The sequence below is a fragment of the Stylophora pistillata genome, chromosome 1 (assembly GCF_964205215.1).
Source record: "Stylophora pistillata chromosome 1, jaStyPist1.2, whole genome shotgun sequence".
NCBI lineage: Eukaryota > Metazoa > Cnidaria > Anthozoa > Scleractinia > Pocilloporidae > Stylophora > Stylophora pistillata.
In genome coordinates this window covers 49,982,381-50,008,278 of record NC_142519.1, presented here as the reverse complement: position 1 = coordinate 50,008,278, position 25,898 = coordinate 49,982,381, and the positions used below count along the sequence as shown (strand labels likewise).

At 37.8% G+C, this 25,898-nt stretch overlaps 1 protein-coding gene across 1 annotated transcript in view; it reads right to left on the bottom strand.

Moving 5' to 3' along the window:
* LOC148742925 (uncharacterized) overlaps positions 1-25,898 on the bottom strand; it is a 65,943-nt gene that overhangs the window by 32,578 nt on the left and 7,467 nt on the right. The window contains exon 3 of the mRNA XM_088749145.1: positions 1,923-2,006. Coding sequence (XP_088605271.1) covers positions 1,923-2,006 — 84 coding nt within the window. The remainder of the gene's footprint in view (positions 1-1,922; positions 2,007-25,898) is intronic.

The window sequence follows — 25,898 nt, the reverse complement described above, 5'->3', positions numbered from 1 at the left end:
GTTTGACGGTCAACAACAGTTATCAATAATAAATGAGAAAATTTTAAATATATTAAGTTGATCAGCCAATGGCCCTATTGTTCGTCAACCTCCGCAACCTTTACACCGGATGGTTTAAATCGCCCTTGGCAGGCATCGAGTTGGGACAAGAATGCTTTCGGTGTAACAACTTTCGCCTCGGGGTAGTATACTTGGAAATTTATGTAGCCCAAGAGATTTGAAGTAAGAAATGGTGTGGGAGAGGGAGAAGTGATTGATTGCTACTAAACGAAGGATAGCGCTGATTTCACAGCTTTTGTTGTTACGACCATTTTCTTTTTCGTCTTCTCTAACTTGTTCACTTTATAGCTCGAATTTTTTCTTTGGTAATTGAAGAAGAATCAGATTGCATTACATCCCCTGGAAGGGAAAACACCTGTTATACCACAATCTAAACATCTTCAATAAATACTGCGAGGAAACCGTGGTTTACCACAATACAGCTGACGAAGGTCTCATGGACCTCTAGCTTAATATCATAAGATGACTCAATAGCATTACGATGCACTATAAACGTAACTTTGAGTTATTTTTTAAGTAAAGAAATCGAGAAAGAGATATCCTTTTGGCTATTCCAAAGGTGCCAAAAAGAGAAACCTAAGGAAATTTGTTCTTGCGTTCTTACTTTCCTAATAGGAATCTAAATCTTTCTGGACTTTTCGAAAGTTCTTTATGAATTCGCTCTAATGTGAAAGAATCAAACTGATTTGAAATAAGCTTTTAAGCTGAAATGTATAACTAAAAACCAGATGAATGCAAAAACGAGTGACGTCCCAGGCTCGGTGAAACGTGTAAAAACCTGTTTGTTTGTTTGTTTTTCTGAGAATCCTTCAAAATCAATTGAAGGCACTAACGTTAACTGTTTTTGAACTGTTTTTGCCCTGCTATCAAAAGATTTAGATGCTTTTAGCACTATAATACCTGCCTTTCTTCAGCGGTAAAAGCTGTTTCAAAATCTCAATTATCAATTTACAATTCATTCTTTGCAGATATTTTTGATCCACTTAAAACCATTATATTAACCAGGCGTTGACTATGTACGTCTGAGAGCTGGGTTTTTCTCTTTTTATAGCGCTTGCTATTATGGAGTTGTTTATCCTTGGTGATTACTTAATGAGCGAAACTTCTTATCATGATCAATACTGATACATCGTAAAATTGCACTTTTCATACCACAAACTCGACCATAGTTTAGAAATCTGACCACATATATATTCAGAAAAAGATGCAGATGCAAAGTCATTATTTAAGTGCTGTGCTCGCTCCACGAGTTCAATTTTTAAAACTCAAGCGACGGATGCGTCACTGCGTAAGCGGCTCAGAGCAGAGCTACTTAAATAACTTACTTGCAGTCAACTATGGAAATTTAACATCTAATAGCTTTTTAAATGAGCCACAAAAATCCAGTAACGTTTCAATCAGCATTAAACAAATAACCCACTCATGATCATTTTGAGGCGTAACAGGGTGGAAACTACCCTCTTTCGCGGTGAAGATAGACAGTTTTCTTTCCAAAGTTATGACCACATTTTTCTCAACTTCATGTTTTACCAACTAAAATTCTTTAGTTCTAGGAATATGAGGCTACGCTGAGCACGCTTCGCCTGCTGCCAGTTCCAAGTCATGAATCCTTCCCAATGTGGCGACCGCAACTTCACAAGTGCAGTCATCGCAATTCCTTTTCAACAGTTTTATGGTTCAAGAATCACCAGCACATTCAAACCAAAATTACTCATATTATCCTACAATTGGCAGTGCAAAACTTTTCATTTTTCCACTCAGTATCTCGGAGGAGGATATGTTGCTAGATGTATTTTAGAACTTTAGATTTGGTAGAACTACTGATCCAGTATGGGGAAAGAATCCAAAGCCAAAGAACTTACAGGTTTTGAAAGAGTTTCGACCACCAATATCTTAGGGGTAGTTGGTCAGAGGACAAGTTCTTTATGTTGTTGTTGTTCAGGAAACTGCATTCATTTGGAAAGAAGGAAAATACAAGAGTTAAAAACAACTGGGCTGACAGTTTGATTTCCCTGTATGCTGCTATTGCAGTCTTAAAAGATAACAAGTAATGTGACAACATCAGACATCTTTCTGAACGCTTCGTACAACAGGAATTAATAAGTGCTCTTGAAAAGATTTTCCTTAAACTAAGGCATAAATGACCAGACTGCGAGCCCAGTCTGTATGGCTTTTCTCCTGCCAAAGAAAGGAGACAGATGGGAATCCATTTTCAGAATGCTTCCTTACGATGAAAATGTTGCCTTTTTTAACATGATAATATCTGCCGCACACAGTTTCAAGCTACTTTTATCACTACTTAAGTTACTTCTGTGTTTTAAAGAGCTCTCTTTTTACTGATGTATTGCCACGTTATATGACACATGCCAAAAGAATATTAAATACTTTTCTTAATTTCTTTGTATTAGTTGGTAATTAGGAGGTTAAACAGATTAGTGATGGAAACAGACCAATCAAAATAGATTAGATTCCATTTACAAAAGACGTTTGCGCGAGAAACGTCCGAAGAATAGTATTTGGACAAGCTGGAAATAAATTGCTTAGTGGTTTGAATTCTCTGTTATCTAACTGAGAAAGGAACGCTCCCCAGGTATCCGTCTGCTTAAAAATGACAGAATCAATGTCAGGTAAAGACCTTTGCAATTCAAAAAGGATCAGCCCCATAAAATAATTTGTTATATGTCTGGGCTCGCCAAAAAAGACAAAAGGGAAGCCTAGACTTTTCTTCGACCATATCTGCTTCACTAAGATATGAAAATGATCATAGATATTTTTTCCATGTTGAGGTTTCAAATTGCCTTTATACTTGCCTCTGACAGGGCGTGGCGTTCAACTCAGAAAAGCGATGGAAAAGGAATCAAAAAATAAAGCTGCACAGTGCTACATGTTGCTAAGAACTTGTACCAACTAGCACTGTATGACCTTTAAGTAATTTATAGGTGAAATGGAAACCTGAAAAAGCTTTATTGCGCTGTCAGTTTATACTCTGTTCTGTTTACCAGAGCGGGTGTTCTACAAGGTTGAATCACCTTGGAAGATAGAGATCTTATAGAGAATGTACACAGGGATGATTTCTGTGTGAACAAACGAGGTCATAACTCTCTGATACAGACTTAACTGGCTCAGTTTATAATAGGGTTATCGTATGGCCAAACAATAAACAAAGTATCCGTCCTAGTAACCACATGGGCGCAATAAAAAGAGAAAAACAAAACAAAACAAATAATAACACTCCTCTGCTCTAGGTGACCTCTCTTTTTTTCCTGTCTGTTGCGTTTTTAAAACATATGTTAAAAGTTATCGCTCTAGATGGGAAAAATTTAAACCGCGATCAATATCGGTTTTAGCCATTCGAATAATTCAAGTTGGTTTAAACCAGTCCTTCTGAGATATGGCTATGAAATAAACAGTTATTTTTTTTTATAAAAATTGTACGAATAGAGTTATGAAACGTGAGAAAAATGATCTACAGCCCTATATCAAGCGAAAGAAACATTTACTTACAGTTCTCGAATAACCCGATTACGAAGTAAGACTCTTGAAGGTAAATTTTCCAGTTGGTTGTAGGACAAGTCGCTACACGAGAGTAAATAAGGAAAATTCTAGTATCAGGAGGTATTAGGGATATGAGAGTCAAAGACTGAAGAAAATCATCGTTTGAAATGAGTTTCTATATGTCATGGAATTATATTTTCAACTTGGGAAACAGGCTGTCTACGTATTTTGAAATGCAAGAAAGTGATGTAAGAGGAACAGAAAAATTGATGGGAATTTATTCATTAAAATCAAGTGAACGAGGGCAACAAGGCTGCGTTAGCTATGATGTAGTTATAATGAAATATATCGCTGGAGTGTTATTTACAAGTATTGAAGTTTACTACGCGACAAGCTACCTAAAGCCAGATTGAGAGAAAAAAAAAGTTCCAATTTAAAAAGACGCAACTGAGAGGAATAAAAGAAAGAAACAGGACGAGTCGAATGACTTTAGGTGATTGCGCTCCTTTGATCCCCTACCCCATTTTCCCTCATTTTTCAAAGGTTTTCTTCGCTTCAGACTTTAATACTCCTTGTACTGTTATTGTAACCAAGTAATCCATGTTCTTTGATAGCCATTGAACTAAAACAAGTCATCTTTTTCATGACATAAGCTTTCCAGTCTCTCCCAGCCTGAAATGCCACCCAATATACGTGGTCTGGCACGCTTCACCACCTGTGAATTCCTGCACCAATCAGTTGACTCTGGATCACCCACCTGTCCCGGTAAGTTGTATAGAGTCAGAAACATATCACACGTTTTCGAGATATTTCTTTTGGTCCGAATGTTACCGCTTATAGCTTGTATTCTTAACTTCACTTAATATTGCCAAAGAAATAAGCCTAGGATGGCTGAGCTATATGACACATTGGAACTAATGATATATTTTAAGTAATATATCAAAAACGCGTGCTTCGTGTTTCATCAGGGGTTCCAAACACCGAGAAACAGATGAAAGTACGAGGCCGCAGGCCGAGTTCTTTTATTGTTTCGAGGTGTTTGGAACCCCTGATGAAACATGAAGCACGAGATTTTGGTATAGCTTCTGAATCGAGTTGCCGATTATTGTATGTAAACAATAGCTAGAGAATGTGATAAAAATGGTTTCGTTGGAACGTTCCATTTGGGAGTTAGCCAACTTATTACAGTTTATCAATTCAGTTTACTGTGCGAGATGGATGAGTCAAGTTCAAGGTTTCGGATTCCCAAAACTTCTGACGAGGAAAACGCGTCTATTATCAATTCTGTTCCGAAATCTACGATTTACAAGAACAAATGGGCGATACAGATTTTTCGAGAATGGCAAGTCCAAAGAGCAAACAAGTTGTGCTCCATTGAGCCAGGCGGCGTGTTCAAAGCTGAAGACATTGGTTTGGATGTTCAAGAGTTGACTGAAAGCATTGAAAACATGAATGGCAAAAGTCTAAACTACTGGCTATGCAACATGCAAATTTCCACTGATTTTCCTAGAATCAGTGGACATTTGGATATTGTATCCAAATCTCTAAAGATTTTCATCCAAGTTTTTCATTGGGTATCCAAACACATGCACGTGATGAGGTATACACGCAGTGATTTGTAGTTGACTTTATGAATTATTAATGAGTTTGAAAAAGTCATTTCGTTGTCAAAACTGGTCATTGAGAATGACCCAGTGATGAGATAGTTTTCAATGAGAACTAAAGCCAGTCAACTATCCTCCCTTCTCTCTTATATTAGATACAAGGGAGTTTTGTGTGGATTCTCAGGATTAGAGAAAATCACATTAAAAAACAAATACAAATTATTGTAGCATATGCCGCACTAATTGCCACTCATCAGATCAGCATGACACATTCAACTACGTCGAGGAGTCCCTCCAAACAGGGCATTCTGTACATTGAATAGTCAGGAGAGAAAGCTAAGGATGAAAAAGCTGAGCAGACTAATCGCTAATTACTGATATTTTGACGCTCTGGGTGAAGTACTTCCGGCAGAATTGCTAGCGTTTTATAATCCTTTCAAAAACATGTCTTAGGGAGTCGACACTCGAGATGAAGGAAAGGTATCAGCATACACAATAACTTGTTTAAATGTGCGTTACCCTCGCTCTGGAAGTCTCAGCATCTAAACTGTGAGATTTCTTTCTTCGGCGATCGAGAGTGCTTACTGCAGTATTTAGCACGCACCAACAAAAACACACATAAAATTATACGAGTAATTGGTGTGCCCCCTGCTCTTTCACACAGAAATGTTTGATTAAGCAAATTTTCAGTTACTTCGGTTTCGAATACTGCAGTTTGAACCATCATACTTCAAAAATCCAGAACAACGACCAGGCTCTAGCCTTGTGCACATTGTTCGTAATGCACGCACTTATAATGCAGGCTTTTTCTTCGGAGGGCATGTAGAAGATCTAGAGTGCATTCTCAAAATAAGGGTCACACGAAAATGTCACGAATCCTCCATACGACATAAGTATAACTTTTTACAATTTGAATTGACATCAAAATCGGCCTGCAGAGAATTGTTTTTCAAAATATTTTCGACTACCATAGAGGTATTTTTCAAAATTCCTATTCTGGACATTTTATTTCAAATAGAAAATGGTGTCTAACAGATTTTTTCTTTTACCCTTTGATAAATTTTGTTAATATTCCAGGAAGTGTTAACGATACAGTTCTAATATAGTGTGGTAAAGGTGGTTTTAACGCAAACACACCATAGAATAAGAAAGAGGTCATCATATGCACTCATCTTGTGGTGGTTTTCGGTCACCTCGAATACGAAACTGTAGGTTAAAGTTACTCATGCTCGTTGTTACATACAATAAGCTGACTTTTAGTTCCCCCATCTCTCATTGGTCATTATTGAGGGAGGGGATTCCTTTACTCGTGGGCGTGCCGTTTCAGTGAGACAACTGTGAAACACAAAAGGACTTCCGAGTAAAGTGACGTTTGAGGATCCGAGTGGGTGATTTAAACATGGGATTACCATGGATTATTGCTCACTATTTCAAGATTACAGAATAGAGCCCAAGCCTCATACAAGGTGTTAATCCACATCAGGCATAATTATATAACGGAACATGGTTCGTGTTGTATTTTCAGTTTTCAGTGGGATTGAAAAGGCTTCCCGATGCTGACGGATTTTCACATCCGTAAGACCTGAAGCAAGGCTTCTCGTGGACTATGCAGCATCAGATAGAGCAGAAAATTCCTCTGCGTGTAGTCGACAAAGACAATGATCCTCGCTTTTGTATCTTCGTACTGTACCGCTATGTTGTGATACCAAACTTTATTGAACTATAGAAAACAAACTGTTCAACGACACGCTAGAACCGAACCGAACACGAAACTGAACTAACTATGCCAGTCTCGTCCCAGACTACTGCGGACAATTATTACAGTACCTTGATTACTATGACTCATTTCTTTTTGGTCTACCTAAGTATCAGTTTAATAGTTTACACATGGTTCAGGAAGCTGCAGCTAGGACGACTGTCGAGATTGTGAGATTTGAGCACATCACACCAGCTCTCATAGATCTATACTTGCTTCCTATATCATTCAGAGTTCAATTTAAAATTTTCTTCTTTCTGTTTTTATGTCGTTAGACGATCCAAGATTTGTTATCTCTAAAACCTGCTTCCAACTATGCTCTTCGCTAGTCTACACAATGTCTTCTGTTCCACGGTCACCTGCTCTAAACCTGGGGATAGGGTATGATAGGATAACTTTATTTATACAGGGTTTTTCCATCAGTTGATTTAGTTAATTCTATACTAGAAACTTTTCTATCTAACTACAATAATAATTTGATAATAACAATTCAAATAAAAGAAATAAATAAAAAATTCTGCTTTTCATGGAGGCCGTGTCTAAAGTTTACTTAGAATGAAGATCTTACTCTAATCGCGCTGCTCCTGCCTTATGGCACTCGTTGCCGTACGTTACCAATTAGATCCTTAAGCCGCCTAGCTACTTTTAAGAAAGAACTCAAAACTTTTCTTTTTAGGGAAGCGTTCAGTACCAGTTTATGATGCATGATAAAGCGCTTTTAAAATGTGCGCATAGTTTTTAGCGTTACTTCAATGTCTTTTTTTTTGTTTTTTATTTATTTTATTAATTATATGGAAGAACCCATTTACGATACGGGTAGAGCAAAGCTCATCAGAACCAAAGTCTATGTCTCATCCCTTCCTGCTTCTTTTCCTTCCTCTTTTTCTTTCCTTTTAATGGATTCGTTCATGTGCGAGTTGACATGTGCCTTGTATGAGAATGTGGGGTGGGGTTATCTGCAACTTTATAATTTAGCGATCAGTTCTGCCTCCCATAAATTACTTTTGATACCGCCTGAGTTTACTTCCAACTTCCAGTTTACTCAATAAAATTGCCGTTCCTAGTCTGTTACAACGCTGCTGACATGGCTTAAACCACAAAGCTAACCTCAGACAGTTTTCGTTCCTCAGGATATTGTCTATCCGATGCCAATCCGCCGGAAGAAATTACCTAAATGTACATCTATTTGTGAAAACATCGTTTCTCAGAAGCGGTTTTGGAAACTACTCGCTCCAATGATTGGCAATATCGATAACGTTATGTTTTGTACAATGTAAGACGGTAATTTTGCGGTGCCGTTTCCATGGTAATCAGCCGGCAACAATATTTTTTTCCCTCTGTGTAAATCCGTGATTCAATGTACCGAGTTCCCTATATGCCAAAGCTAGTTCCAGATCCCAGATGGCGGCAAAGTTTGATAAGGTTGTTGTCAATCCATGGTGCATTTGTGGACCTTATAACTTGGTGTTTTGGAATACATTCGTCAACAGCCGATAGTAGTAGATCCGACCATGCAGACCAAACAAGGTCGATGTTGTCTTCAAGAAAAGCACAGTGCCAAAGGATGTAATTCAAGAGATTCCGAAGATGTTCCCAATCTGCCTTTCTGAAGGAATAGGCCTATTTCTCGGACCTACGATACCCGTGAGGGGATCTGGATAGAAAAAAAATATCGAGTTGTGATCTGAGAAAGGTTGACCAATGGTTAGGTCGTGTACTAAGTCAGGCGAAGAAACAAGAACTAGGTCTAAGATGCTTTCTTCTCGAGTCGGGTCCTTGACTAGTTGGGTAAGGAAGTTGTCGTAAATAATTTCGCATAACAGCGTGGTGTGGCTCGAGCCCCTCAAGGCACAGATAGTTTCCCAGTTTATTTCAGACAAATTGAAGTCTCCCAAGAGTAGTAGGTCGGAGTTAGGTGTCGAAAGAAGACTGTCTAGGGCTGTTTGCAGATCCAGAAGAGGATTAATGTCGCTTTTGGGTGGCCTATAAAAGACCCCCAAGTTAACTTTCCTGTTTCCTGAAACAATAATGTCTGCAAAAAGTAATTCGGAATCACATAGAAAATCTTCTCTTTGGAATAATTTTACTTTATCCCGCGTAGCTATTAACATACCACCACCTTTACGGCCGTTCTTCTCTTCTGAACACCGTGTAATTTGAAGGAAACAATTCGCTGTCTATTATTGTTCTGTCTAAATGGGTCTCCGTGAAGACCATAATGTCATAACGATAAGTAGTAATTTCCAATTCCAACAGAGCCGTTTTGTTAACTAAGCTTTTTGAATTAGCATAGAAGACGGATATATCAGGTTTGCGATGTCGATTTTTATAAGCCACGTTGCCGTCATGATTCCGATGACTTACACGGCTCGGACCAGGATGAGGATGAATATCTCCATGGGAGCAAATAATTTCAACATTGAACATCGCGGAGTGATTGCTGTAGTGGGATATCCTACTTTTAGCAAAGGACCTTTTCTTCGTTCTTCTTGTCACGACAGCAAGGCTCCCAAAATTGCGGACACAACACCACGGACTGAAGAGCACATGGCCATTTCTTTGCTGGTTTTCTCGTAGAAAACCAAAAGAAACACTACAATTTGTATAGTCATATGGTTTCACCGTATGGTTTCGGAGCGATAAGAACAAGAACCATAAGAACCACAAGCAAGTCAAAAGGATATTTGGCAGAGCAGCACTTGCACTTCCGACCACCATTGAGGCCTTCAGGATGCTGATACAGCCATTTTACACAATGACCCACACGCCTCTGTTCTCAGGTTAAATATCTCGCTCATAGTGAGATCGATTTTCTCCAAGTTAGAAAAAAACCAAATTTGAAGAAAGGTATATCATGTGTGTGATTGACACTTCCCAATTTGGACAGGCCATGTGCTAAACAATTTCTCGCTGAATGTGAGTGAATCTATAGAGAGGAATCCCTTAAAATTGAAACAAGAATATGATGGGTCATCACCTATAAGTCTCCGTGCCGGTGAATTTGAATTTTCTCAAAGAACAGTGATTACAATCAAATAGTGCCAACCAACGCCTTATTGCTGACACTTAGCCCAGCGTAAACTGAGTTATACATGAAAGTTATAAATCTCCTCAGTATCGCTTAGCCGTTCCTCGTCGATAAGTAATAGCTTGGATTGTAGAGGTTGTCTCAGTTTCTTAAAATTTTAGCCATTTTCGTAATACCAATCATTTTTAATGATGATGTACATTATCGCTTTGGCGTTACGCTGTATATCTCCATAAAGTTTACATCGGTCGCGCTCCGAAAAAAGACGACAATAGGATATTTTTCGATATTTCTGCACATTTCTGTGCAGAAATATTAACACCTGTTAACGTTCTGTGAACATTCTTTCATTTTTAAGGACCTCTTGAGGTAATTGCTCGTACTGTTCTCAAGAAGTGTTTCATAAATTTGGCTTTCCTCAAAGTGCCAGGGTGTGGCAGTCAAAATCAATTAACAAAATTATTAATCTAATTAACAAAAATCATTGATAAGAGTGCAGTTTTAACTCATTTACTCTCTAAATTATTGACATGCGAATTTTCCATATAATTTCGAACCCTTCACGAAAGCTCATGAGTAACGAAATTGCGACAGATGAAAATAGGTAAACTAGCTATGGGGGTTCAGTTGTGATTAGACATCAAGAAAGTACCACATCACAACCATTTGCTTTGAAGCGTGCGCGTGCTATTCCATTCAAAATGCAAATATATCTATCCTGTCAAAAGAGGTTATCTTGACTCTGAAAATCTGTGTGCCTCCCAACAGCTTCCACAATTTTTCTTGGGTTATGTATATGGAGTCAGTAAACAACTTGAAAAGATTGTTGTTGAGATTATCGACACGATTTAAAAAGTTAAAGGAAAAACTTTTGACCCCTCCCTCTATTGTCTGCTAAAGGATTTCAACATTATGAGAAGCGACCTGTGTTATTCCTCTCCACGGAACCGTTGAAAATGAGTTTAAGAACAAAATTTTACATTTAGAAGTGAAAATTATAAGACATTGTGTAAATTAATAGTCAACAAGTGGGCAAATTTAGTAGAATTCAATTTGCATTATGTATGTAACAGACCTCTTGCTGTAAGATCATGAATTGATTAAATAGGTATATTGAAAAAGTTCTCTTTCTTGGAATATAGATTGGAGCAAGCTTAAGTTTGACAATGACCACCTGGCTCAATAATGGTCGAATGGGCCTGCGATACTGCGCATTCGGAGCCAACATTTTACTCTGCTCAGTGGTTAAGTTCCCAGATATATTGCGTTGCTAAGGTAACTTAGAGAAATGTTAATATGATGAAAGAGGATTAAATTATTTCACTTCTAGTCCTAAAAAGTGAAATAACTGTTAGAGGATTGTAACAACTCTAGTAGAAAGACCAAGGTCGGATTGGGATGACAAAAATCGACAGACATCACAGTACAATGCATATGAAGCTGACGCGCAAGATTAAATGAGATCAATTAACGATTATCTTTAGCAAAACAAAAACTTTTATGATCAAGACGAATTAAACCGATTCACGTAACGATTAATACGCCCGAAACCTATGTAATTCTCACTTTTATTTACCCAGTTAAAAAGGAATCATCAAGTGAGAAAGCTAAAAATGCGCCGTTAGATAAAGCTTTGAAATTGCCCCTCCCCACTCCTCCTCCCTCGCTTTCTTGAACAAAATAATTAGAACCTGTTTCTATTGCCACTTTATCTACAACTTTTTTACAGCTGAATCAGTACAAGCTAATAGTTCCTTAACAAGTTGTACACTCCTGTAAAGCACCCTCATTCCAATAGGTTCCCCTTTTCTTAGCCAAGATTTTGAAGTGCCTAAGCACTTATTCGAGGAAGTACGGTGAACAGTATTGAATGATTAGGTTTGACAGAAACCATGCAATTTCTCAAGAAAATATTCTCTGATAGGATTATTACATTTGCAAATTATTCAAGATTGCTCTGAGTTTTTGCAAAGCAGTTTGACTCGTTTACACTCAAAAATTTTAGTAATTATGCCGGAATCATGTTCGATCCTCTGACTACAGTAGTATACACAAAATGGGGGTGGTGCAGTTCATCTGAGCTTATCAGTGACCGTCAAATATGGAGAAACGAGTGAGTTTTTTAAGACGTTTTGAATTGTTTGACTGCTTGGCAATGTTATTGCAAGGCTGTTGAAATATTTTTGCCAAATTTAAAATTTTAGCATTAAAGAAAGCTCGTCAAACTTGATTGACTTTGGATCTCAAACGCGAGGGTTGAACTCTGAAACGATATCTGTTTGTGGCGGTAATTTGGGGGATTTCTGAGAATTTCTCCAACGGTTGTGTCTCCCAAAAGCACTGGCATTGACAAATATGGCATGGGAGTCAATGCTGAAGCTGACAATCAAAGAAATTGTTTGGTGATGTGCCTGGATCAAATGGCGTGGTTTGCTATAATAAGTGTCGCGCGCTCGCGGTTTCCAAGAAGAAGCATATCATTGGCGTACTTTCTAAGGACAGAACATTCGTAAAGGAGAATTTTGGATACATTTGATAGACTTAATTAAACAATTTAGATAACTTATTTCTGAAGAAAAAGAGCAAACCTTGCCGCCGCGGCCGCCATTTTTGTAAACAATTGTTACAAATTCCTGCGTGTTAACTCTTCGGGTATCTTGATCAAATTAGCTACGCACGTGAACATTTTACGTGTACGGGTACACTACCCGTACCCGTACACCGATTTCGGGGTATTTTAAGGTCTCTTTTCTCTGCAGAGGTAAGCTTGGAAAACATAGGTAAGGATGGACCCTAACGTTAACAAATTTCAGTTCACTACGATTTCCTATCTCATTTGAGACGATTAACATTGATGGATTAGGTTTAAAGGAAGATCTTTTCGATGAATATGAAGTGGGATCCTCCATACAACTAGCCAAGATAAAACTCTTTGGTAGAAGTATGCTATGGACAGATAATTGAGGATTTTTCTGGCTTAGTGCAACAAAAGGTAATAGTGAAAATTTAGAATTTTATGATTTTTGAAATATGAAAAAGAAAACTATATGTCAGCGTAAAGAGTGGTATGTCACTCGCAACAATCAGATTGCCGCATTTTTGTTCTATCACAAACCAATCAGACTGCCGCATTAGGGTGTGAATGACGACCAACCAGATCACAGCATTAGGGTATGCTTACACAATTCAGAATGCTGTCCCTCATGCCTATCATGTCAGAAAATTAGCGTGCCAGGATAGATTGCGATGGAATCAACCCAATATTAACGTACGGCCAAGAGTGGCATTAACAAGAATCGTGAGCTCATCTACCCAGTATAATGGTTCATGTCCTTCATGAGAACTTTCTCGATGTGACCGGTCAAGATTAGAGAGGTCGTCAGGCCGGAATTTGTCCACCATTAGTACAAGTAAAAACGTGTTTAGTGCACTGGTCTTTCACTAACAGTGCAGACAATGTTTTGGAAGGGCTAGTTTTACTGACTCAGGTAAAAGTTGCGAATAGCGTTTGCATAAACCATATTTGATTGTTAATCTAATTTTGCCTCGTGGTTGCTCTTGTTGCAAAGTTAAAAAAGACCACCAAGTTATTTAATTTCTGCATGGCAATCTGCGGTCTTTCCTTGCACTTAGGTGGCACGGAAAGCCGTAAAAATCTTGAACAAAAGCTCATCTTTCAAACCGGTAGTCTAATTCCCACAGGGATCAACGAACGCTTTTCATTCCACTAATTCATTCATGTTTACCTCGTTGCCATGCTCCCACCAATAACGTAGCTCCATTTTCTGCCTTTAAAAGCACACACAACCCACAATTCCTCTATTCGCTCCGACGAAGGGCTAACGCTCGAAACGTCAGCTTTTGTAATCATTACGGTGGCTAAATTACCATTTCAACTTTGTTGATATATCCAAATTATTTCGTTACTCTCACCGACGCAGCCCCAAAGAGTTTCTTTCGAAACTATCAGCCTTTATTCATTTAATTTCTGCGTCGAGTCCCTCGCTAATATCCGTTTTTTTGCCTCTAAAAGTTCTCAGTGAACTAAATATTGTACTTTGTGGCTACATTTACGTGTTTATTTTTTACTCGCCACTATGGACAAGACCTTCTCAGATGAAGTGCCATTTTTCAGTAAACATCATACGTTTTATGACACATTTTTCTTTTGATTTGTGTCCATTTTTCTCTTATGAAGGTCACTTTACTTATTCATACAATATAAATATACCCAACGTGAGCAACTAATTCTGAGTGGTCCAAGCGAGTTAATTATTAAAGGAAAGGATAACCCCCACGGGCTGTAAGAAGACTTTTAAGTCTTAAATTTGACCGCTGACGTAAACCACATTAAAATGTGGTTTACGTCACCGGTCAAAATTAATGAAAACCTTATTCTCTCTAACTTTTAAATCATCTCAGCCTTTTCTAGTCTTCAAAGGTGAAACGGTCAAGACGGACTCATTCTGAGACTCAGCTAGAAATTTTTCGCTGGATTGCTGATTTAGGGTTACTGTCAAAATGAGATGGTGCTGACCCGGAAACATCGTCTCACGTGCGCTTCTATACAATAAACCATGATGCCTACATACATAAACTTTATCTATACTCGAAGTTTAGGGTAGCTATATATAGGTAATGTATAAATATAAAGGTAATCTATAGATATTTGTATACAAAATAGTGATAATAACGATAATAATAATAAAAAAACGCATAAAAGTAAGGAAAAGAAAAAACTATTTACAAATTCTCAATCTTGAGTTTAAGTATGTCAAACAAAAAATAATCCGCTTAAAGGTAGCATCCTGTATTTTGCTTTTAAACTCTGCAAAGAAACTGTTACGAAAATAGTCTGGCAGTGCATTCCACTGCTTAGCTGAGAAGTAAGAAAAGAAGTTAAGACCAAAGGTAGTTGTTTTAGGTTTACTATGTGGAAGAATGTAGTTGCCACGAAGACTATGGGAAGAGTACCGGAGTGAAAACATATTCTTCGTATAAGCAAGAAAATGAGCGAAAAACAAACTCTTAAATAACAGTATGAGGAAATTCTGAACGCGCTTACAAAACTAGTGCTAATAGCGTATAGAATTAAAAAAATAACAAGAGTTTTGATGGGTTTTTTTTTCTGCCCGTGAAAACCTAATGAAACTGACGGCGTTTGTTTAACTGAATTAACAGCCTTCAAGCTACCACGGACATTCAAACAAACTGCACTGTATACCTTAGCAGATGAAAGGCTAATAAAGATCTGAGGCTTTTTTGATATTCCCATTGGTTCCAGAGATAATCGATCGATAGTGAGGTCGGACAAAAGAAAATATTTCGACAATATTCTGGCCCGCAACTTTCGTCAAAATCTGACAAAACTACATACCCTTTGAATTCGTTTAATTAGATTTAGCTCGCGTTAACTAAAAACAGATATCAAGTTTGCGGCCTCCAAAGAAATTGAGTTTAGGTTTTTGTCGAAAGTCAAGAGTGAAATGTCAAGGGTTCAAGAAGAGTAATTGTTATTTATCTATTCATTTACTTTTTTTTCTTATTTTTACACGTACCTTGTGGTCAGAAATGTCCGGAACTTAACTCGCGCGTCTCTTCTTTTCTACTTGCACATGTCTCAGTGCGTTACAAAGTTCGTAGGGGAAGGATTTTTGACAGCGTATTACTGTCTAAGTAGTCTTTTTTCTATTTGTTGGATGTCTTTTGAAAGCTGGAAGCTAGATATGGAACAGAAACTAGAGAATTTAGGGTTTGAAGTGACATTCAATCCGCCTGAATACGGGGATTGCTTCTATACCTCGGTTGCATAGGCTCTGGGCATTGAAACCCAGAGCTTGAAGAACATGACTCCTCTATCTCAATGTTTTGGGAAATGTGACAAATCATAATTCACTTCTTTTGTGCAGTGCAATACAACTCTTAACGAAATGTGCAAATCGAGATCCTAGACAAAAGTCCGGGAAAACCCTCACAAATTGCCAGACTCAGTCCTAAAAAAGAAAACAATTTTTCACTGCAAACGCATCTCTTTTGGAATTACGTTTGTCCAAAAAACAAAAAAAACCTAACGGTGGCCAATTTACCATTTCAACTTTGTTGATATATTCAAATTATTTCGAAACCTACTTAACTCTCACTTTTATTTGCCCAGTTAAAAGGAATCAAGTGAGAAAGTTTGAAACGAGCTGTTGCATAAAGCTTTCAACTTGCCCCCACCTCCCCTCCTCCCTCGCTTTCTTTAACGCAAATAAAACTTGTTTCTATCATTACTTCATCCTCAACTTTTTACAGCTCAATCTGCACAAGCTAATAATTTCTTAGTAAGTTGCCACTCCTATAAAGCACCCTCATTCCGACAAGCTCTCTATTTTTCAGCCAAGATTTTGAAGAAGTGCTCAAGCGTTTATTCGAGGAAGTGCCTTAAACAGAATTGGTTGACCAGGTTTGACAGTAGCCATGCAACTTCTCATGATAAAATTCCCTGATAAGATTAATGCATTTACAAATAAGTCAAGATATCATTGACTTTTTGCAACGCAGTTTGACACATTTACGCCCAAGAATTTATTAGTAATTATGCGAGAATCATGCTCGCTCCTCTAATTAAGGTATTATACACAAACTTATGCCAGTATAATTCATTTGAGCTTATCCGTGACCGTCAAATAGCTTCATTTAAGGTCTTTCAGATCTCACTATTTTTACTGGTCGTCAGTCCTGGATCTCAAAGACTCTTTGCATCTGAAGACTGGGAAGCCAGTCTCCAAATGTTTCTAAATATGCTAACTTTAAAATCATTTTTCGAATTACAATTTTCGCCCAAACGCATATTTCATTGAGAAACACACCGTCTCTTCGATCCTTACAATTAGAATGTTCTCTGCCTAGCATACGAGAGAATGGCTCAGACTGGGTGTGTATCATCCCCTCAGCGAATAAAGTGACACGTGTCTCTGGGATATTAAAAGAAACGTCTTGCTATCTAATTTTTAAATTGAATCAGCTCTTTGCTAGATTCAAAATCCGAAACAGTAACATCGGACAAATTCCAAGAATCAGCAAGATTCTTTTTGTAGGATTTCTGATTTTAGCAAACAAGAGGCTTTAACTAATATTTCGGTAGGGATGGGTGTCAATCAGCCACAGTTTAAAAACCAGAAGGCAACAGTGTATTATGAAGGACAATGGAGTTACCGGCAGCTTGAATTCTCCGTTCTATTACCTCAAATCGCTTTTATACGAATTTGTGGCTGGATAAATGGCGATCGCTAAAAGTGCGAGAAACACTCGTACAGATGTAATTAAATGAAAAACTCTGATCTTTGAAACCCAGTCTAAGACTTCAATAGAGGTCACTGTCAGGTTATATTCGTACGGCACGCGAACTAAATTATTCCTGAGATACCGATCGAGAACTAGAGATTATTCAAATACAACTGAATCAATTCACCTTTTTTTTCGGCCTTCACATATCGGACTGTCATCGGAATTTCACTGTCGGGTTATGGTTTTAGCCAGCCAAATGATTCAATTTGGTTTAAGCCAGTCCTTCTGAGATATGGTCGAGAAAAAAACAGTTATTTTTTTATAAAAATCATATGAATAGAGTTAGGCAAGGTGAAAAAAATGGTCCACAGCCCTATCAAACCTTCAAGGTGTTGTTTTTCAAAATCTGTAAGTCTACTTAAACGGCATTTTTCGAAATTCCTACCCTGGGAATTTAGTTTCACATAGAAAATAGTGTCTAACAGATTTCACTTTCATCCTATTTTAGAGTTTATTGATATTTCAAGGTGTTAATGATAACGATCTAGAATAGGGTCGTAGAGGTGGTTTTAACGTAAAACGTATCTCATACAATAGGAATGTGGTCAAGATATATAACTGAGGAGGGAATCTCCATGTATGCAGACGATCATCAAATTTTTGCATCAGGCTCGTCTGCTAGTATTGTTAAAGAGAAACTGCTGAGTGAAGGTAGCAAAATTACTAAATGGTACAAAGAAAACCTGCTACAAGTGAATGTTCAGAAATATCAATCCATGCTTATGGGTTCTGGAACTGAGGCCAAAGATAGTATAAACCTGCATATAGATGGGACTGACATTGAACAATCAAAATCTATCAAACTGTTGGGGGTACTCCTGGACTCTGAACTAAATTTCAGTGAGCATATTACCTTAGTCTGTAAAAAGGCAAGTCAACAGATAGGAGTTTTACGTCGTCTAAGAAAACTAATACCCACTTACGCTAAACTACAACTTTATAAAGCCGCCATTTTACCTCACTTGACCTACTGCAGTATCATCTGGCATTTCTGCAGAGCCTCAGACAAACGTAAAAGTGAAAGACTACGGGAAAGGGCCTTGAGAGCAGTTTTCAACGATAAATCACTCTCTTATCACAGCCTACTGAAGCTGGTTGAAATTCCATCACTGGTGAACAGAAGGCTCCAGGACATAGCAATCCTTATGTTCAAGGCAAAAAAGAACTTACTTCCTTGTCAAATACAGGAAATATTTATGTCAGAAGTAAACTGCGATAGAAGATATTCTCTAAGAAATGCAGATTTTAGAATCCCTTGCTTTAATACAGTAGAATATGGTAAACACTCTATAAGATACTATGGCCCTCTCCTCTGTTCGAAACTTACAAAAGAGTTACGCAGTGAAGACAGCCTGCACGGATTTAAGAGCAAAATCGGGAGAACGGACATGACTGTCATGATTGATGATGGATGTAAAAAATGTGCGCTCTGTGATAGTTGATTTTTAACTCTAGGACATTGATAAATAATTTTAACTGTTAATAGGTTAGGTAAATAATTCTGTAAATATGTTCCAGATTTCTTATTTTTAAAGCTTTTACCCTGTGTCCCCAATTAGTGCTATGCGCTAGGTTTTCATGACACATTAATAAAGTTCACTACCACGACTACTAAGATAGGCACTCGTCCTCTAGTTTCCCGCCATTTCGAATACGAACATGCTCCTTGTTGCGTACAATAACTTGACTTTTATCTCTCTTTGGTCAATATTGAAAGCGGAAATTCTTTACGCGTGGACGTGCTATTTCAGTGAAACAACTGTGAAACACACAAGAATCTCTGAGTAGAGTGACGTTTGAGGCTCCGATTGGGTGGTTTGAATACGGACTAACCGAGGAATGTCGCTCACAAGTTCAAGATTACAGAATAAAACCCGAGTCTTATACTTAACAATTATTCGCCGAAGGCGAGGTGAATATCTTCGACATTATTATCCAACTACACCTAGACGAGTACAAATAACGCCATAGACGAGTACAAATATCACGCGGTATTTGTACTTGTCTATTGTAGTGCCGGTTAAACAGGTTTTCTCGCATCGCGCAAGCGAAGAATTGGATTGTAGTTACGAAAAAAAAAAAAAGAAGTGGCGGACAATTATAATCATATTTCCGACGAAGAAGAGTCAGAATTGTAGTGTCTAGGATGCCAACGAGCATGTAATATGCGCGATGTAATGTGATGCGTGATGTGTGATGTAATACCCTCGAGACCTGCTTATAGACAGCATGTGTTTAATTATTTAGTTAGTTCTCATTGGTACGTGAGTAAAACCGATATCATTTTAACCAAAATGCTCTTTCGAGAGAGCTTTTTTCAACTTTGTAAATCCTTGTGGCTCCGAATAGCTTCCACACATTTCCTGGGTTATGTATATGAGAACGATTCTTCGCAGTAAAGCACTATTTGAGCAATAGTGAAAATCAGACCTGAAAAAAATTTCAGGCCTGTACGGGATTCGAACCACTGACCTCTGCGATACTAGTGCAGCGCTCTACCAATTGAGCTAACAAGCCAACTGGGAGCAGGCCATCAAATTAATTCGATATAAACCCGTAGATGATAAATCAAACAACAACAAACATATGAAACATATGTGTGAACTGCGGTTATGAGACGTATATGAGAACGATTCTTCGCAGTAAAGCACTATTTGAGCAATAGTGAAAATCAGACCTGAAAAAAATTTCAGGCCTGTACGGGATTCGAACCACTGACCTCTGCGATACTAGTGCGGCGCAGTTCACACATATGTTTCATATGTTTGTTGTTGTTTGATTTATCATCTACGGGTTTATATCGAATTAATTTGATGGCCTGCTCCCAGTTGGCTTGTTAGCTCAATTGGTAGAGCGCTGCACTAGTATCGCAGAGGTCAGTGGTTCGAATCCCGTACAGGCCTGAAATTTTTTTCAGGTCTGATTTTCACTATTGCTCAAATAGTGCTTTACTGCGAAGAATCGTTCTCATATAAGTCTCATAACCGCAGTTCACACATATGTTTCATATGTTTGTTGTTGTTCCTGGGTTATGTTTATGGAATCAGTAAGCAGCTTGAAAAGATTGTTGTTGAGATTATAGACAGGATTTAAAAAGTTAAAGGAAAAACTTTTGACCCCTCTCTTTATTGCCTGCTAAAGGATTTCAACATTATGAGAGGTGAATTGTCTTATACCTCTCGAAACGTTGAAAATGAGGTTCGGAACAATATTTTGGTTTTAGACATGTATTTAACAATTATTCCACGAGCGCGCGTTGGATATGAGATGATAGATAGCCAACGAGACGCGTAGCACCAAGTTGGCTAGAATAATGTCATATCCAACAAGCGCGAGTGGAATAATTTTTTTAATTAAAAAAACGCCCCCAAGATATTAGAGAAGTCTTCTAGACTTCATTTTGTAAGAAGAAACCGGATTTGACGATGTACTGATATTAGATTATGGTATATTGGCTCGTATAGCATAGTGGCTAAGCCAATAAAAGGTCTTGAATTACATTATCCAATGATCCAGTTTTGAATAAAAATGAATAGCCAACAAGTGGAAGAATTTAGTGGAATTTAATAAGTATTACATACGTGAAAGACCTCGCGTTGTAAGATATGAATTAATTAGATAAGCATATTGAAAAGAGTTCTCTTTTTTGGTATATAGAACAAAGCGGGTTTGACAATGATCATCTGAATGATGATCGAATGAGCCTGCGATGCTGCGCGTTCGGAGCAAACACTTTATTGTACATAGTGACTGAGTTCTCAGATATATTGCGTTGCCAAGGTAATTAAAAAAAGACTTCTTAACAGGGGAGACCCTTAGACTTCTAAGAATAAACTCCTCTTAAATATTCGAGGACAAAATTACAAATGAAGCGTATTTGCTAAAGAGAGGCTACCCAGAGGACCCTCATCAGCAAAACCCTCTCAGAAGTGAATTAAAAGACAGGAAATTAGCTCTTCAACAGAAACAAAAGACGAACCAACGAATCTTGCCTTTTGTTACACAATAGGATCGGGATGACAAAAACCAAGAGACATTACAATAGAGTGCTAAGTAAGTGGACGCGCAAAATTGAATGATGTCAATTAACGATTATCTTTATAATTAGCGAAACAGAGACTTTTGTGACCAAGACGAATTAAATCGATTCCTATAAAGTTGAATGCGCCCGAAACCTATTTAGTTCTCAATTTTATGTACCCAATTAAAAAGGAATCATCAAGTGAAAAAGCTTCAAATGCACTATTACATAAGGCTTTCAACTTGCCCCCCACCCCCTCCCTCGCTATCTTGAACACAAATAAAACCTGTTCCTATTGCCACTTTATCTACAACTTTTTAATTACGGCTGAATCAGAACAGGTTAATATGTACTTAATAAGTTGCCACTCCTATAAAGCACCCTCATTCCAATAAGCTCCCCTTTTCTCAGCCGATATTTTGCAGAAGTGCCCAAGCGCCTATTTGAGAAAGTACATTAAGCAAAATTGGTTGATTAGGTTTGAAAGAGGCCATGCAACTTCTCAAAATAGGATTCTCTGATAGGATTATTACATTTACAAATAATTCAAGATTTCACAGAGTTTTTGCAACGCAGTTTAACGCATTTACGCCCAAGAATTTTGGTAATCATGCCGGAATCATGCTCGTTCTTCTTACTACCGTATTACGCAAAAAATTATGCCGGTATGGTTTATCTGGACATATCAGTGACCGTCAAATAGCTTCAATGAAAGTCTATCAGATCTCACTATTTTTACTGCTCATCAGTTCTGAATCTCAAGGGCTCTTTGGATCTGAAGACTTGGTGGCCAGTCTCCAAATGTTTCAAAATATGCTAACTAAAAATCATTCTCCGTATTACAAATTTCGCCCAAACACATATTTCATTGAGAAACACACCTTCTCTTCGCTCTTTGCAACTGGAATGTTCTCTTCTTAGCATATGAGAGAATCGCTCAGACTGGGAGTAGATAATTCTCTCAGCGAATAAAATAGCACGTGTCTCTAGGATATTGAAAGAAACGTCTTGCTATCCAGTCGAATCAGCTTTTTGCTAGTCTCAAAAACCGAAACAGTCACGACGTACAAATTCCAAGAATCAGCAAGATTCCTTTTGTAGGATTGCTGATTTTAGCCAACAAGAGGCTCCAACTAATATTTCGGTAAGGACAGCTGTCAGTCCGCCACAGTTTAAAAACCAGGTGTCAGTGTATTATGAAGGACAGTGGAGTTGCCGGCGGTTTGGATTCTCCATTCTATTATCTCAAATCGCTTCTCTAAACGAATTTGTTGCTGGATAAATGGCGGTCGCTGAAAGTGCGATAAACACTCGTACAAATGTCATTCAATGAAAAACTCTGATCTTCGAAGCCCGGTCTAAGACTTCTATAGATGTCGTTGTCAGGTTATATTCGTGCGGCACCCGAACTAAATTATTTCTGATATAGCAATCGAGATTATTCAAATACAACTGAATCAGTTCACCTTTTTTTTCGCCTTCACATATTGGACTGTCATCGGAATGTCACTGTCAGGTTATATTTTTACAATTCTGCGTGAGACTTTTTCAGTCCCTCCAACGTTACAGCGATAAATAAAGATTTTATGTCGTTTGGTACTTACAGTATTTCGAGCTTTGTAGTCCTGTCGAAAACTCCCAGGGGTAAGTTCTTTAACTGATTATTGGACAAGTCCCTGTCAACAAGATGTCATCCATCACGTCAGATGGTTAGATTTGCAATGTCAGAGAACGCGTAGAACTTTATATGTCTCTTACCGGGTGGAGGGGACTAAAAAAAGCTACTGATTTCATTTTCACCTTGAAACACATAAGTAAGGATGGGCCTTAACCTTAACAAATTTCAGTCAACTATGATTTCCTATCTCATCTGAGACAAATAAAATTGATCGATTAGGTTTGAAGGAAGGCTTTTTCGATGAATATGAAGTGGGAAGCTAGAATGGTTACAATCCCATCGATAAAATTTACGTCGCGGACAACGAAAATAGAGCAACATCTTCTAAAGCTCACCAAAGACTTGATAGCGGATTATTAGGTAAACTGAAGCTTTTCATACATCGTTTTTCACACATTTACTTTTTTGATATTATATCATTATACCCAACGTGAACAACTGATTCTAAATGGTCTAAGCGAGTTAATTATTAAAGCAAAAGACCACACTTTCTATCGCTTTACTGGCTTAATAACCCACACAGGGTGTAAGAAGTCGTAAAGGGGTTTAAGTCAGCGGTCAGAATTAAAGAAACCTTATGCTATCTGACTTTCTCAGCCTTTGCTAGTCTTCAAAAGTGAAACAGTCAAGACGGAAATATCACTAGAATAAGCGAGTATCTTTTTTTTTCCTTTTTTTTTTCCTTTTTTTTTTCCTTTTTCCAAAGGCTTGCTGATTTCAGCAAATAAGAGACTCCAACTCATATTTCGGTGAGGAGGGTTGTCAATCGGCCACAATTAAAAAAAAAAAGCAAAAAACAAAAACAAACAAAATCAAAAACAGACAATGAAGTTGCGGCGGTTTGGATTTTCCGTTCTATATCCTCAAATTGAAAGTGTTCCTTCATAAATGGCAATCGCTAAAAATTGTGAGAAACACTTGCACAAATGTAGTTAAATGGCATACTCTAATCTTTCAAACCTGGTTTAACATTTTAAAAAGTGTCACAGTAAGGTTATATTCGTACGACACCCGAACTTCATTCTTCCTGAGATATCGATCAAGATGGGAAAGGAATTAACTGGACTTACTGCAATTACTAGAGATTATTCCAATACAACTGAATTCACCGTTTTATCCTTTTAACCATCGGACTGCCATCATGCATTAAAGTAACTTACGAAATTCATATTCGTCGATTTGATTTTCCATTTCCTCGAACAGCATATATTCGGCATTAGGCCCAATTTTAACATCAAAAATGAAATCAAGAAAGCCGTCGAAGCTCCTTTACGCATTGCAAGTGTTCCCATCAGGTAACTTATCGAGTCCAAGTGGTATATTTTGCTTAAGCCATAAATCGCGATAACGTGCTGGGCGCTCTTTGTTACATTGCTGTATGTCAGTGACATATATCGGAAGAAAACTACTTTTACGCTGTACTTTTAATCATCTCAGTTGATAGTCTCTCACCCTTAACTGTGCTGAAGTAATTTTTTCCCTTGAGAATATTTTCTCCATAAAGGTTTTGTGATCGATTTTAATTTGACCAACCGTAACCCTAACCTAACTGTAACCCTAACCCAACTGTAACCCTAACATCAAAATACTGGAAAAAGGTCGATGGAACTCAAGTGATTTCTGCAACCCCAACCCTAACCATAGGTTTAAGTCGAGACTCGCCATAGCTGTCTCCCAAGGTGTCAAATACCTTAGTCACGTGATGTTAATTTTTTTCAATTTAAAGGATTGTAACATTTCTAGTAAAGACAAGGGTCGGATCGGGATGACAAAAACCGATAGACATTACAGTAGAGTGCACATTGAGCTGACGCACAACTGAGGTTGAATGATATCAATTAACGATTATCTTTCGCAAAACAGAAGCTTTTGCGACCAAGACGAACTAGACCGATTCACATAATGGTTAACGCGCGAAACTTTATCTACAACTCTTTGCAGCTGAATCAGTACAAGTCAATAATTTCTTAATAAGTTGCCACTCCTATAAAGCACCCTCATTCCAATCAGCTCCCCTTTCTTTCAGCCGAGACTTTGAAGAAGTGCCCAAGCGCTTACTCGAGGAAGTATGTTCGACAGACTTGGTTAACAGAAGCCATTGGACTTGTCAAGGTAAGATTCTCCGATAGGATTATTGCAATTACAAATAATTCAAGATTGCTCTGAATTTTTGCAACACAGTTTCATACATCTACGCTGAAGAATTTTGGTAATTATGCTGGAACCATGCTCGATCATCCTCTGACTACAGCATTACATACAAACTTTAATTCATCTGAGCCTATCACGGGTGTCAATCAGCTACTATTTAAAAACCAGGTGTCAGTATATTATGAAGGACAAATTAAAAGAGTTGCCGCTGATTTGCATTCTTTATTCTATAACCTCAAATTGCTTCCATGCGAATTTTCTATTAGATCAATAGCGATCGTTAAAAGTGCGAGAAACACTCGCTCAAGTGTCATGAAATGTAAAACTCTGATCTTTGAAGCCTGGTCCAAAATTTTAATGGATATCATTGTCAGGATATATTCGTATGACACCCGAATTGAATAATTGTTTTATTAAAAACACCCCCAATAAATTATTATTTTGTAAGAAGAAACCGGATTTTTTAGCTCCCGTTTGATTTTAAGCTGACGGGTACGCTTAACATACTTGTAGATTAAGGTATATTGGCTCATATACCATAATGGCTAAGCCAATAAAAAGTTTTGAATTGCATTATCCAATGATCCAGTTTTTAATCATTTCTGAGAGAGTGATCAAGAACTAGAGAATATTCAAATACAACTGCATCAGTTCACCTTTTTTTTTATTCGCCTTTGCATATCGGACTGTCTGCGGAATATCACCGTCAGGTTGTATTTTTAATGCACCCGTGCTTAATTATTCCTGAGATGACGATGAAGATGAGAAAGGAATTC